We start from the raw sequence: 15,243 nt of genomic DNA, 5'->3' as shown, positions 1-15,243 counted from the left end.
ATCCAAACATGGAGACACAACAAGCGTAGCGGGGCTGGCGATGCCTCTTCGGCCAGCCGCCCATGCCCCGCTAAACATGCCTTGTGCCTTCTGTCCCCGCTCCTTGTAGAGGACCCACCGTCTTCCCAAGGAGATGACCCCGGTGGAGCCCGCTGCCTTCGCCGCAGAGCTCATTTCCCGGCTGGAGAAGCTGAAGCAAGAGCAGGAAACCATGGACAGTCTGGAGGAGAGGCTGCAGCAAATCAAGGAGGTAGGAGGATTAACCCTCCTGGGGCCAGGCAGAGCTCCCAGCATGGGGAAGGTCGGAAGGGGCCGGATCCTGCTCACGGGGAGGAATGTGTTCTGCTTGTGCTGCGGTTCAGGAGCACATGGGGGGTGGATGTCCCAGTACACGTTTCGTCAGTTCCCCATCCTCATGTATTTGTTCCTCATACATTTATTGCTTGTGCATTTATTCCTTGTGCATTGATTGCTCGTGCATTTATTCCTTGTGCATTTATTACTCGTGCATTCCTTCCTTGTGCATTGATTGCTCGTACATTCCTTCCTTGTGCATTTATTGCTCGTGCATTCATTTCTTGTGCATTGATTGCTCATGCATTGATTGCTCGTGCATCTGTTCCTCTTGCATTCATTGCTTGCCTCTCTTGGTCGGCAGGATGAGGAGAAGGAGGGCTCAGAGCTCCCCACCAGCCTGCAGAGCAGTCGGGAGATGGTGAACCCACAGCACCAGCAGCACCCGCTGTCGCTCCTGTCCTCTGGCAGCTACGAGGAGGACCCCCAGGCCATCCTGGACGAGCATCTCTCTCGTGTGCTGAAGACCCCCGGTTGCCAGTCGCCTGGCATGGGCCGGCACAGCCCCCGCTCCCGCTCCCCCGACCGCCTGCCGCTGGGCAAGCTGCAGCCCGGCGTGGCCTCGCCGGCAGCGTGCGCCTTGCTGGGTAAGGGGTTCATCACCAAGCAGACCACCAAACACGTCCACCACCACTACATCCACCACCACACCGTGCCCAAGACGAAGGAGCAGATCGAAGCGGAGGCGGCTCAGCGGGTGCAGTGCTGCTGCCCAGCAGGCAGCGACTACTACTGCTACCCCAAGTGCAAGGGCCACCCGAAAAGCGCAGACCCTCCTCTGCCTCCCCTGGAGCCCTTTGCGTAAGTCACCAACACCTCTCTCCGTGGCCACAGGGTCACCACCCTCTGCAAAGGGGGCCGACGGGGCAGTGCAGGGGGCGCTAATGGTGGGCTCGTGTCTTCTCCATCAGCAGGACGGGGACGGTGCAGAAGAGGCCGGGCCGAGGAGGGGAGAGCGTGGCCGTGGGGGACGCGGGGCTGCCGGGCCCTGGCGGGGTGCAGCTCCCGAGCGGCGAGGCGGACCGGGCACAGAACGTCTGGCAATGGATGCTGGAGAGCGAGAGACAAAATAAGCACAAGCCCCACAGGTAAATGCGCAGCTGTCTGCAGCAATATCGCTCCCGGTAAATATTTATATATTACACGGGCTGTCTATTTTTACAATCGCTGAAAACAAATGAGACTCTTTGCTCCTCCGGTTTAATATAAAAGCTGTTCCGCAGAACCAGAAAAACCACAAAAATGTCATGTTTTTGGCAATAAACCTCCTTTCATGTTATGACAGACTTTCTGAGAGGGAGCGAGCAGAATAGGAGCTGCTATTAAAGTCATATTTTCCAGCTTTTCTAACCCGACTTCTTCCCCTCCCCAAGAACACAAAGCACAAAGAAGGCCTACGGCTCCGACTTCTCCAAGGGGCCCCCCGGCCGCCACCACCCGTGGGGCACCAGCAGCCACCCACGCGGGGCACAGCCCGCCCACCCCTTCGTCCAGGACCCTGCCATGCCCCCGCTGCCCCCTCCCAACACGCTGGCCCAGCTGGAGGAAGCGTGCCGCCGCCTCGCCGAGGTCTCCAAGCCCCAGAAGCAACGGTAAGAGAGACGGTCCCGGTCCCGTGGCAGGGTTTGGGGAGGAGAGGTTTGCTGAGGGGTTGGTTGTGCTGCCTCTCAGGCTGGTTTCAGGTGCTGGGGGTGAGAGGTGAAGGTGGATGTGTTCCTCCTGTGCAGGTAGGGGGTCAGCCACAGGGCCGGACCGTGGGGACATGTGACGGCATGGCTTGGTCGAGCCCCAGGGATGAGCGTCCCTGTTCCAACCCCACCCTGCCCCGGCACAAACAGTTTGAGTCTTAGACTATTACTTCCACTCTTTTGATGGCTGTAATTTGCCCATTTTCCCTCTGGGACGGGCTCCAGCTGCATAGCGAGTGGAGAACTGGACTGGTTATCGTTCGTTTGGGTAGGGAAGGGTAAATTAGCCCACAGCACTTTTAATTCTCCCTTTGATTGTTTACAACATGTGAGGGTTGATACAGAGAGCGAACTTAACGACCCGCAGGAGACTTCAATTAAGGAGATTATATTTCAGCAATTTCTGTTGCTAAAGTTGGGTTTTTTATCTCTGTTTTTTTTTGTCTCCCTTCCCCGCTTGCCCTCCTCCCCCTCCCCACCTCAGATGCTCAACCTCAAACCAGCAGAGGGACCGGAACCACTCCGCTGCCGTGCAGGGGGGAAACACCCCTTTCTGCAGTGCGAGCCTAGCGACAGAGGAGTGAGTATTGCAGGCTCAGAGAAGGGTTGGGGAACACATGCATCTCTCATAATTATGTTTCTGTTAAATGGATGGAGCTGTGAGAAGAGGGGTTGATTCTGATATCTGGGAGTTTGTCTTTCAGACATTCTTCTTAAAAGAAAGAACAAAACATTTTCAAATCTTGTCCCTGGCTCTTTTTAACTTGCATTCCTGTAAAGTGGACAAAGATTGGATTAGTCTAATTACAGGATGGTTCTTCTAACAAGAAATCTGCTACAGAGAGGCCTAAAATGGCCTAAATAATTAAAGTTTTCTTTCTTACCCTCTTCATCTTAAGCAATGAGTAATGTTTGAAGTCCAGACTGAGCCACCTGACTAGAGCCTTTCATTTTTAATTGGTTGACCTTAAGTCCACCAGCTGTCTTTGCTAGCAGCTTTTTTTCTGAAGCCACTCTACAAAGACTTAGAACAAATTAGGAAGACTAAATTACTGCGGACTAACACTTTGTGACCTTTTGACATGCCAAGTGTACGTTGCCTCAGAAGCAGTTGTAGATTTGGCTGCATGGTATTCACTAGAGCGTTGCCATTTTGCTGGCTAATATTGTTTTAATTATTCCTTAAGAAGGGTTTTCTCAGTGCAAATGAGGAGATCCAGTTAATTTTATCCTCGCTGGGGAAAAACAAGATCACCTGTGTGTGCTTCAAGTGAAGAGTCTGGTGGTGGTTTTGCTTTGTTAGCTGGTGGTGGTTGCAGGTGGTTTTGTGCAGGAGGAGAAAGCTTGGCAGATGCTTTGTTTGAAGGCAGATGAGGGGAGACATTTAAAATCAAGGCTGCAGGATGCTGGTGTTTGCCATGGACATACTGGCCTGTATGCCTGCTGTGATGCTGCCAGTGAGCATCCAGCCCCCATCCCTCGGTTCTGCCATCAGTAGTGAGACCAGGGCTCTGCTTCCCGTGGCTGGGAGCCTCATGCCACTGCAAGTGGCACCAGTACAGTGAGCAGGAGCTGTTGTGGGAGCTCAGCAAAGGGCTGTGCAGCACAAACTCAGGGCAAGTGCAGGAATACCTGACGTTTTGTGTCCCTGGGTGTTTTTTCCCAGCATTACTGGGCAGAAGGGCTGCTGGAGTGGGTGCAGTGAACCAGCCTGTTCTCACACAGAGAAATAACAGAGAGGTTTGTGTGTGTTTTCTGTTTTTCAGTCACAAAGAGCCAAAGAAACTGCCAGTTCTTCACACCTCTCAGTCCAGTGAGTTGGTTGTCACCTATTTTTTTTGTGGAGAAGATGTTCCCTACAGGAGGATGTTGAAGGCCCAGAGCCTGACACTGGGGCAATTTAAGGAACAGCTGAGCAAAAAGGGAAATTACAGGTAAGAATCTGTGATTTGTTTGTTCTTTAATATCTTCTAATCAGCCAAAAGAGTCAGCAGGTACTTTGCAGGTCTACTCACAATGACTATTGGCCTGGCTTTCCAGAGGCTGTAGAACTTATTCTCACCCCACTCAAACCAAGAGCAACTTGGAGATGGAGAAAGAGGCCCTCCCCCACCTCCTCCCCAGCTGCTTCTTTCAGTTGCATAAGGATGCAGGCTGGCAAGCTTCGTGCTCCAACCCTTGTCCAAAAAAGCTTGAATACCAGGAAGAGCTGGGACAGCCTTGTGGCGAAGGCATGGAGCAGTGGGGCTTTGGTTGCCAGCCTGGGGTCAGCATTCATCTTAGTGCTGGCCTCTTGTTTTGCCTACTCATTTGGTTTTCTTCATTTGTAATTAATTTGTGTCTTTTTTGCAATGGTCTGGCTGTAAATGGAGGTCAGTGAAGGGCTGGGGTGTTGGCAGAGGAGTGGGTATGTAGCTGTGATGCAGCAAGTCAGTTCTTCATTAGGGAAAAAAACCTCTGCCCTGCAGGGAAAGCTTTACCAGTGATACCGAGTTCCTCCCCAGAAATGCCAACCTGCCTGTCTGCTTTCCAAGGGCCAGCTCCCAGTTTAACCAGTTTGATGCTTCCCCTGCTTTCTAGTTCCCTAACTTCACATTGTCTGTTTTTGCTGTGCTTTCCCAGTGGACCTGGGCACCAGGGGGGTCATGTGGTGGCTCCTTCTGCAGAGTGAGCAGGAGAGGGGAGCTCCAGCTTGAAGTTTGGAGTTTGCATGAGATTAGGTGGTTCTTCAAGGAGCAAAGAGGCTTGCCCTGTAACTGGCAGCCTCTGATTTAACTCCTAAAGGGTCATTTGGGTTTGGTATGAGGACTTTCCAGCTGATGCTCTATCACTGGCTTGTCACTAGCTTTCGAAAGTCCACCTGTGCAGATCAGAAGGTCACCCAAGGGTGCTCTCAGGTTGGGAGATGCCAAGCTGAGTATCTCTATCTCACAGTGGGGCTGGAGCTGAAATATTGCCAATCCTTCCCCTGAACCATCTTTGCAGCCCGCCCAGCTGCCATCAGATGGCAGCAACCTGCAAGTACACCCAACCTGGACAACCTCCAGGAGAGGTCCCTGGGCTTGGTGCACCCTTGGGCCATTTTCCAGCCCCTCATGCCTCTCCCAACTTGCCACTCTCCTCCAGCTGATGCAGCCTCCTGCCCCAGTTCCAGACCAGTTTCCCTGCCCTCGCCACTGTTCTGCCAGTGCTCCAGTGGCTGTGCAATCCCCTTTTTGTTTGTTTCCTGTGACATTTTTCGTGTGGTGCCCAAGCGCAGGAATCGGCTCCTAGAAACCTCTGTGGCCCAAAAGCCCCTCCAGATGCAATTATTTGTGCCTTGTCAGACCGTAATTACTTTAGAAAATGTTTTTAAGTGACTGACAAGGATGAAACAAGGTTTTGCTTAGATCTCAGCCCCTTTACACCTGGGTAAAGACAATACAGAAATTTATAAAAGGAACTTGGGCACATGCCCAGTATTTTATCTTGCACAGACACAAGGTGAAACTAATTACACAAATGTGTGTACCTCCAGGGAATCATTTTGATCTAAGCTTTGACTTTTGGCTGGACTTTTGAGTGAAACTGCGGGTGACCTTCAGGGAAGAGGTCCGCGGTGCCCGGAGTAGCGTGTGTGTGTTACGGGGGAGCCACTAACTAGGCTGCTTTGGTCACATCTGGCATTGATTTCTTTTTAAGGCACATTTAATAAGCATGTCTTTGAAGCCGTTTGCCTTTCATTTAATGCACAAAAGACATGCAGAAATGCTCTGCTTTCCCCCCCCACCCCCCCTCCAAAAAAGAGCTCTTTCTTGATGGGATCGGTTTGTGAGGTGGGTACCTCACCCAGGCTCCTGCCATGCCAGTGGGGCAGATTGCCTCCCTGCTTTTCCTCCCTCTCCCCTCCCCTCCAAAAAGAAGGAGAAGGAGGAATTAAGCAGTGATTTAATACTGATGGCGTTAACAAAAAACAAACATACACGCACAGAGAAACTGGGTGGTGTCGGGTAATCTGGAGATGGCAGCGGTTCAAAACAGAGCTGTAAGGCCAGGCCCAGCTCGCCTCGATTGGTGCCAGATGTCCCAAAAAATAAGAGGGGGGGAAAAAAAAGGGAGCAAAGCTTGCCACATAAAATATGTTTCAATGGAAAGCCCGTTCCTGAGCAAATAAGAGCAGAGTGGCTCGTTTGAAGGTGGTGTGGGGGAGGATATTTTGTTTTGCTTCACCTCCTCTTTTTCTTAGTTTCTCCCCCTTTATTTCTTTGCTCTGAGAAATAAGGTTGTGATTATGGAAAAGGTCACAGCGTGTTTTCTCTAATAAAACCCCTGTAAACACAGGCAGTGCTTGGGCTTGAGGAGGAAGTCACTGGGAAGAGCTGCTGTTATCTGGAGAGGGGCGGAGAAGGGGAAAGGGAAGAGAAAGTTCTTTGTGATTCATTCAAACTCTCCTTGTGTTGTTTTGGTTTTGTTTCAAGGCTGCTGGCCTGGGGAATTGTGGCCTTGACCTGCAGCATGAAAGTTGGTGAGAGTAGGGCCGTTGACTTCAGTGAGTGCAGGCTCTGAAGGACTTAAATGAGATGTTTTTCCTTGCTGAGCCATTAAAGACGCAACATGTGTCAATTCAGCTTGGAATGACTCTACAAAAATAAACCCTGCCCTGTACCTTGACTGAATGGAGCTGGTTTCATGGCTTTGACTGAAGAGCCAGCTAACATCCCCCTACCAAAATAATTCTGCTGTACCCTACAAATAAATAGATTTGCAGGCTGAGTGGGTTCAAAAACGTGGGATGGAACGGTCACAGAGAAAAAAGAAACACCCAAACAAATTCTGAGGCTCTTTTGGTTTTAATAGTAAAAAGGAGCTTAATTTGATCTCTGTTTTTTTCCCCCCATCCTAAAAAAATGACAACTGCAAAGTCCTTTTCCCCTAACAGCCATCTGCCAGCCCCAGTTGTCTGGAAACTGGAGAGGAGGGGTGTGGGAGGAGGGCTTTTTTTTTGAAATATATTTATATTTTTCTTTGTAATCCATCTGATGAAGGAGTTTTTTTTCCCCCCATCCCTGGTGATCAGATGGCAAAGCCCTTTTCCAAGGGAGCAGGCATGTCCGAGGAGGTGCGCGGCGGCAGACGGACAGGCTCCCTAAATGCTACCCCTCTGAATGGAAGCCCTTCATTTGTGCATATGCAATTAAGCAGCCTTAGAAGGAAGAAAGCTCCAAACGGGATAAAAGGAACCTTTAATCAAGAAGCTGAACGGTCTAATTCAGGATAATAGAGGGGTCCTTACTGTTTGACACAGGAGGGGTGGGGGTGCTTTTTGTCTCTGGGAGCGTTGGCTTCATGATCTAACGACCCGGAGCAAAAGAGCAGGAATGCAGGACACTGCTACTTGACCTCCCCGTGTCACATCCCGCAGGCTGCTGGGAAGCCTGGGGAAGCAACTTCAGGAGTTTCTGTCACTTAAAATGGATCTGGGAATTGGGCACAGGGTTGTTTCGAGTGTGCAACTCCCGGTTTGGGGTTTTCTTTTTCAGTAGGAGCGCCACAGAGTTTCAGCTTGTGCGTTGCAGGAAGCAGGGCATGGTTTGCTTTTCATCCTAAAAAGCCTCTCCTTTTAATAACAGTTGCTAATTTTAATGTTGGGCTTCAGCTTTGAAACAAGAAAACACATGAAAGAAAGAAGGTGGAGAGAGAGGGGAACCTTCAGAATGCTTTGCTTTGAAATCCTATTTATTTATCTTTTAAAGAAGACATTTGGCCAGAAATCACTGTGCTTTCTAATTTTCCTTACTGCTGAGGATATCCAGTGCCAACATGTGTCATTCCCTCACTTGGGGAAGCTGTTGCCATGGCTGAGGAGTGTGCAGAGCCCTGCTCCCCGCATCCCATCCCGAGCAGCATCCTGTAGGAGAGAGAGAGATTGGAAATGCTGTGGTTAAAAGAACTGCCACACCAGCTGTTGCTTTACCTTTTGATTTGATTTAGGCCTTTCTTACCTGTGTTTTAATTCTCCTCCCCACAGATACTACTTCAAAAAAGCAAGCGACGAGTTTGACTGCGGTGCGGTGTTTGAGGAGATCTGGGAAGACGAAACCATCCTGCCCATGTACGAGGGGAGGATCCTGGGGAAGGTGGAAAGGATCGACTGATGGCATCTGCATTTCTTCAGAAAGGGTCTTGGGACACACAACAGTAGTGGTGACAAGGAAAGAGGAAAAGAAAGAAACCAACCTCTGAAGGAAAGTTTGGAACCAATGAAGAAGAAAAAAGAGGTGAAGTCTGTGAAGACTTTGCTGAATTAGCCTTAGAGGGAAAAAAATGGCATTTATTATTCATGAGCTGGGTACTGAGATGATAAAAAAACCCTGAACTATTTATTAAAAACATGACCACTGTTGGCTATTGGAGATGCAGACTGTGTTTGAGAGACTTCCATACATAATATATGATTTCCTGGGGATTTGAAATCTATGGACTAAGAGAAACTGTGTATAGCTTACCTTAACAGTAATCCCTATTGATATTTATTGAACAGTCTGTTTTCCCTTCAGTCCAGTTTTTTGGATATGCTGCTTTAACAATGGAGAGGAGAGGGGCTGGGAAGGGGGGGAGGGCAGGAAGGACTATTTTATGGGTTTTTATGTTGTTCCCACTATCTAAAATTGAGGAGTTTGGCTACAAACACCTGTGGGATTTGCTTTTGTGAAGGGGAGAGGAGGGAAGGAGCGACGTCACACCCAGTATTTCTCCAAGTGAAGATAAAACTTTTCTACAGAAATAATAGTAGTAATAATAACAAAGGCCAAAATAAAGATGCTGTCCTGCCATCCACCTAGAGACTGGTGCATTAACCTATGCTGCTCTAATTTGAAATAAAGGTCTTAAGCATTAAATATGATTGTTAGATGCAATGTAACAACAGCAACGTGTTATTTTTTTGTCCATGGATTTCTGAGGTGAGGTGGTTTTGCTTTGCTGCTGCCAGAGGTGAGGGTACTACCCTAAAGCCTCTCTCTATCCAGGCAAGGCAGAGCAAAACCCTGAGCCTGGGAAAGCTGTAGAAGAAGAAGCCATCCACTTCCCATGTCCATACTTTGCACACCTAAAGGACATATTGCAAAAGACAGGTTAAAAAAGAAACCACCCCAAACCAGCAAAGCTGTGTGTATGCCACAGAGGCAGTCAGCTAATGCTCTTTAGCCATTCTGCTTCAATGTCAGCACCAGAGGGTTGTGGAGCCTGGTTCCTTGTGTGTGGTGAGGTTTAGTTTGGGTGTTTTAGAGCCTTCCCTTTACAACACCCATGGAGCTGTGGGCTAAAGCTCTCTGCAGAGCTCCATGTGCCTGTGTTTTGGGGGAACAGAGTGACCCTTTCCCCAGAGAGAAAGACCTTTTGCATTTCTACAGTTGGGTTTTTGTGTTGATTAAGTTAATCTGTGTGTTCTGTTTGCCATTGCTACTTTCTGTAAGTCAGTCTGTATATATTGTAGAGAGAGAGAAAGAAAAATGTATGGTGAAAATATTAATACACTATCTCTAGTGTTTTTCCAATGGAATCAGTACAGTACCTGTGCCTGCATGGTGTTACGAGCCCATGCGTCGCCCTATATTCAGGGTTCAAGCTTTCCCTTGTTTGTTTAAGGGGTTTATGTATAAATATATTTTATGCCTTTTATTACAAGTCCTGTACTCATGACTTTTGCCATGGCATTTTGTTCTACTTATACTGTAAATTATGCATTATAAAGAGTTTCATTTAAAAGAAAACCCCACCAATTCCTTGGTACAATAATTATTGTAATTAAGAGATGTAGCCTTTATTAAAATTTTATATTTTTCAAATGAATATTGTCTGGCTATTTCTTTTCACACTGAATGGCTGGAAAGGTTTCTTTTTCCTGTATGGTGGGAGCTGGAAGGAGCAGCTGAGCTCTGCCTTGCACTCTCCCTGCTCTGCCTTGGCAGCCTTCCTGCTGGGAAGAGGCTCTAGCTGAGGTAGGCAGAGGCTGGGGCTGCACTTCAGGGCAATGATTAAATCATTGACAGCACCTTCAGGTCACTGAGCCTGATTGATTGCCCAGGCTGAACGTGCAGGCCTGCCCTTTGGGATGAGATGGGGCTGGTGAAAACAGGGTGTGATGTGCAAAGGGAGCTTTTGGTCCTGGAGCCATCCTGCACACAGATTGGAAGGGCCCTGCAGAGCTCATCCAGCCTAACCCCTGCTAAAGTAGTTTCCCCTTGATCAGGAGGCACAGGAACGTGTCCAGCAATTGGAAACCTACTGAGAAGGAGACTCCATATCCTCCTTGGGCAGCCTGTTGCAGGGCTTCCTCACCTCAACACCAAACAAGTTGTTTTTCCTTGTGTTCCAGTGGGATTCCCTGTGTTCCAGCTTGTGCCCGTTGCCCCTTGTCCTGTCAGCAGCAGAAAAAAGACAAGACACAGAAAAAGCCAGGCCCCAGCATCTTGCTACCTGCCCACATCAGAGGGCTTCATTGTTAGGTGTCAGAAGGTGGTCACATCCTTACCCAGGTGTGACAGGGCTGGGGCTGCACCCACCAGACAAACCTCATCCTTGTCAGGTCCTGGCCAACACGGCTGCATGGGCTGAGACAGCTGGGGAGAGCCTGGGGAGCTCTCACCCTTGTGCCTTCCCTCACTCATATTTGTGCTGCAAACCCTATTTTATAGCTGAAGGGGCTTAATTTGTTGCTGAGGGAAGCTGCCCATACCAGGCATGGATTTGTCTCCCAGCTGTTGCCCAGACCTTCCCAGGCTCAAGCAAGTAACCCTGGGAAAGCAATTGTGGAAATGCTTCTGGTCTGTCCTGTTGGGAACCAAAGCCAGCCTCTTTTCTTTTTCTACACCAATGGCACTGACTAGGTGGGGTTTGGGGTTTTTTTTTCCCCCCTTCCTCTCTCCACCCCATTTTTTTTTACTATGAGGCTTTAAATTATCTGGGTTATTTTGTGTGTGTGAGAAGACTTCATTTAAAACATCAGTAAAACTTCTATCAAAGGGCTCAACTTCACAGCGAGTACACAGAGCTCAGGACTGGATCCTGCAGTTCAAGGGAGCTGCAGGCAGTTTTCCACATTTAAATGGATGGTGCCTTGTTTTAAAAAAAAGAAAAAAAACACATCTGAAGTTCATGGGGTTCATCTTAATTGATAAGCTGGACATAACGGATGGGTGTAGGGAGACTTCAACAACATAAGGGAAGAAAGACTTTTCTTTTTCCCCCCCTTCTCTCTCTTTTTTCAGTCTGCCATCAAAGGTTGGGAACTTAGCACTGCATCGTAGTATTATTTTTTCTTCTGCTATTAAAATGAATCACACTGTGCCTAATTCTTCTTGGGAAGATGAATGTGTTTGAGGCAGCTTGAAGCCATTCAGCGCCTCGCAAGCCTTTGCATCTTTCTATCAATGTTCCAAAATACTCACCTCTGTTTTTTTGGATGTCTGTAGAAACAAAATATAAAATGGCTTCAAATACATGGCAGGCTGTTTAGCAGAGATGAAAGGGTATTTGAATAGTCTTTTAAAAATGAATGAAAAGTGAATACTCTCTTCTGTTTCAATTATAAGTGGGACATGGAGCTCGTTAGACACCACCTTAATATGTGACACTGAAAACGTTCACCTACCTTCAGCGTTTCAGAAACATTTTGGTTTTTCAGCTTGTCTTGGGATAAAGATGGTGATTACAGGTCTGGCTTGTCAGCTGCTAAATGGAGAGGCAGCGTGGGAAAGTTCTGCTGTTACAGCTGAAAATGTAGAACATCCAACCAAGGCTTTTGTAAAGGCTGCAGAAGACAGGGAGAGAGCGAGAACGTTGTTTTGACTCGATGGTTGTTTTTAGTTTAGCTTATCATGTTTGATGAAAGCTCTGCAAGCACATGCTGGAAAAAAAAAATACCCATAGAGCCCCTTACAGCATTACAGTACTAGCCAAAACATCTCAGTTTGGATTCTTCCAGAGGAGAGACCCAAAATGTCCCAGTTTGGGTCCTTCCAGAGGAGGAACATCAAGAGCAAGAGCTAGCTCGTCAAAAGCAAACCTGAGCAGTGCTGGAACGCTGCAGGAAGGATGGCATGAGGGAGACCTAACCACTCCACACGTTCAAATCACACTAATACTTCACACTTTAAAGCCTTTTTCATCTTCAAAGCATGCTGGAAACATTCATTAAGCCCCACAACACTCACAGAGGTGGGTAAACCTGCCCGCGTATGGTGGATAATTGGCCTGGCCTGGACAAGTGGTGTCCAGGAGAGCTTCAAAGCTGCCTGTCTACTCTGCAGGCTGGGTCATGGGCCAACAAAAACACCAGCCCTGGCTACTGCACAGTTAAATCACGTTGACAGACCTTTAACGGTCCTCGGGAGTGTTTGGGTCATGGAGCTCGGAGGGAGCAGCGGGCTGGGAACCATGGACATGCATCACCTAGAGGCTTTTTGGGGGAACAAAACAATGCTTTCCCAAACTGGGATTTGTCAAGAGTGTGTGGTGATGAGCAACAGTCTTGCTTGGTCCCATATAAAGTCTTAAAATGGTGAGGAGTGGGGCTGGGCTGTGCTGGGTGGGGAGGAGCCATGGGATCATCTCTCCGAGATGAGCGGGCACAAGGACCCTGGAAACGTGCATTTTGCTTCCCTCAGCAGAAAACAGGCTGCATTTGGATGCAAAAAGCATCCCAGCCCTTGCTCATAGGTCTCACACTGGATACAGGGGACAGGGAGCAAGAATTTGGGGATCTTTTATCCAGGAAACCAAGGCACCGAGCAACCTGCTACCACACTGCAGCCCATCTGCACCATCAGAGGAGACAGGAGGCTCCCGTCCTTCACAACACACTGCTTATATCATCCTGAGGCACACCAACTCTGTCCATACCCTTCCAGTGCTCTTGCAAACCCGTTTCTCAGACAGTAAAACAAAGACCCCCAAAAAGAGACAAAATCCCTCCTCCCTCCATGGACATCAAGGTAGACTCTGTGTTATTTGTAATGGTGCCAGTACTGGGGAGGGTGCTTTGCTTTGGTAAAGTGCCATAAAACTCCCTCCTTTCCCAAGTGCCAAGATTGGGAGCACTGATGGTTCCCCCCAGCCAAGTCTCCCTGAGGTTTTTTTCTCCCCTCTACTTGGGGAGTTTATTCCCTCTGAGTCAGTCACACACTGGCTGGAGTGTCTCCTGCTTCACATTCTGCTTGGCAATTTGATTCCCTTCCTCTTTCACCTTCCATTAACCTCATGTTCCTCAAACACCTTCGTCCAACTACTCCAGTAGCAACCTCAGATTAATTAAAAAGGAAAAAAGAAAGGAAGACTCAGTTTTAAAACGAGGTTCCTATCCCATTGCTTTCAAATGCTCTCTCTCTTAATCACAGAGCCCAGAAAACACCCACACAGAGAAGGCTGGAGAATTATTTAAGGCAAATCATCTTCCTTCCCCTTCTGTAAAAAAGATCAGACTGGTTCTGGATGGTGAAAGCAGCTCTGGTTCAAGTCCTTTCCATTCTTCCCAGCAACATCCCCAATTCCTGCCTGCAGCCTTGCCCAGCCTCCTCACACAGCCCTGAACAGCCTTTTCCCCTTCCCTTCATTAACATACCACTAATCCTAATGAAGAGACCCAAGCTGCTTTTTCCCTAACATTTAAATTAAATGAGTGTTGGGATGCTTTTAATCTTCAGGGAGCATTGAATCCATGTAGTGAGAGAGGAGGGTAATTTTGGGCATCAGATGTAGGTGACAGCACAACTTCAGACAGTTTTGGCTGACCTCCCTGGGCAATGCCCTTCATCTTTTCCATGAGATCTGGTTGTAGGGAAGGAAGCCCATTAAGTCTTCACTTCCTTAATTCAGTGCTTTGTTTGATAAGGTTTGACAGGTAGAATGTTTTATTATTGTTATTAGTATTATTTTAAAACAAAGAAAACAGAGAGACCCTCTGGGAATTCTGGCTTTCAACACTTGTCTTGGGCCCTGCAGGAGTCTGGAGCATCTCTGAGCCCTACGGCTCGTCCTGCTTTGAAACAACCACCTCGTCACTCCCCCTGCACGTCACCACCAGCCTGGCAGCTCTCCTCCCATTCCCCTTCTTCTCATCTTCTGTTGTGTCAGCTCAAAGTGAGCTCTCCTTCCCCCAAAATCCTTTAAAAGTCAAAGGATAAACGGGATGCATGGCTGGGAAGCTCCTGCCTTGGCTTTTCCCCCAGTGTGCAGGAATTTACCCTCAGAATCATCCCTGTGAGGGAGCCCAGTTGACCTCTCAAGGTCTCACCCAGCCATAAAACAAACAGCAAGAAGTCCAGCAAAAACTCTCAGCTCCTTCAAAGATTTGCAGGTGTCTGCAGCAGCCTGACAGAACTTGGAACAAAAGCTTTGTGCATTTTCCAAAGCTCCTGTTTCCCAAAATCCTGACAGCTTTCTGGTAGCCCCACAAGCACAACAACCTTTCCACACATTTCACAGCAAGCTGCTAACCAAAGTGTCTCTCCTCTACAGGCACAAAGTTAAAGGTGAGGGGTCTCTCTCTTCAGAAACTAACCAACCAACCCATCAGCCCCAGTAGGATGGAGGTGAATGGCAGCGTTTGGGTAGCAGACACTGCTCGTGGGACAGTTGCTGTCAAACCAGATGGTACCCAAAGATGATGGGGGAATGACACAGGGGCAGCTGGTGAACCACATAGGTGGGAGCTCACTCCAGCCAGCATGGCTGGGAAGGGGTTAAACGTTGCCCCGTGTTGTTGCCATGCAAAAAAAAAAACCCAGGCAAAGCACCAGAGTTTTGCATTGAGATTCAAATGCCCAGATCAAAGCCCAGCTCCAGGAAGGAAAGGCCAATTTAGGTTGGAACCAGAGAAAACTTTCTCAGCTAACTTCTGGGAAGTAAAACAAGCAGGTTTCAGAAAGCTTCCATCAAAAAGGTACCTTGGAGGGAGCTGAGTTTCCACAGGAGCAGAGCAGGTGGCCTCTGCCTCTCCCTCTGCTCCCAGACAGGGAGTTACGGGCTCATTACGGTGCATCGGATCCCAACACACCCCGTTATAATACTCACCCTGCTCTTTCAAAGCCGTCACCCAAACGCCCTTATTCTTCCCCCCAGCCTCTCAGAAAGGATGAGTTTGGGTCCTGCCAGGCACAGCCTGGCTCTGGTGTCCCTGTGCCACCCATGAGGGTGGCATTTTCCTCCCGAGAGCCTCCAGACT

At 48.6% G+C, this 15,243-nt stretch overlaps 1 protein-coding gene and 1 long non-coding RNA gene across 4 annotated transcripts in view; one reads left to right on the top strand and one right to left on the bottom strand.

Moving 5' to 3' along the window:
• The window catches only part of AXIN2 (axin 2), a 25,402-nt gene extending 15,530 nt beyond the window's left edge, over window positions 1-9,872 (top strand). Inside the window, exons 5-11 of one of the 2 annotated variants that reach the window (XM_062010943.1) lie at window positions 110-250; window positions 659-1,155; window positions 1,269-1,442; window positions 1,728-1,946; window positions 2,527-2,622; window positions 3,809-3,976; window positions 8,050-9,872. In XM_062010943.1, coding sequence (XP_061866927.1) covers window positions 110-250; window positions 659-1,155; window positions 1,269-1,442; window positions 1,728-1,946; window positions 2,527-2,622; window positions 3,809-3,976; window positions 8,050-8,176 — 1,422 coding nt within the window. In that variant the 3' untranslated portion in view covers window positions 8,177-9,872. Of the gene's footprint in view, window positions 1-109; window positions 251-658; window positions 1,156-1,265; window positions 1,443-1,727; window positions 1,947-2,526; window positions 2,623-3,808; window positions 3,977-8,049 lie in introns of both variants that reach the window. The other variant, XM_062010942.1, reaches the window with a different exon arrangement.
• LOC133627179 (uncharacterized) lies at window positions 7,486-15,243 on the bottom strand. 2 transcript variants are annotated; one of them, XR_009819991.1, is made up of 4 exons: window positions 15,093-15,243; window positions 11,674-11,832; window positions 8,024-8,203; window positions 7,486-7,929 (listed from the first exon to the last, which is right to left on the bottom strand). It is a non-coding gene; the product is annotated as an uncharacterized LOC133627179 (long non-coding RNA). The 2 variants fall into 2 exon arrangements; XR_009819990.1 differs by having other exon boundaries at window positions 8,024-8,149.

The sequence above is a fragment of the Colius striatus genome, chromosome 18, assembly GCF_028858725.1.
Source record: "Colius striatus isolate bColStr4 chromosome 18, bColStr4.1.hap1, whole genome shotgun sequence".
NCBI classification, from domain to species: Eukaryota; Metazoa; Chordata; class Aves; order Coliiformes; family Coliidae; genus Colius; species Colius striatus.
The sequence above is the reverse complement of the archived record's forward strand: the minus strand, read 5'-3'. Positions and strand labels throughout refer to the sequence as shown.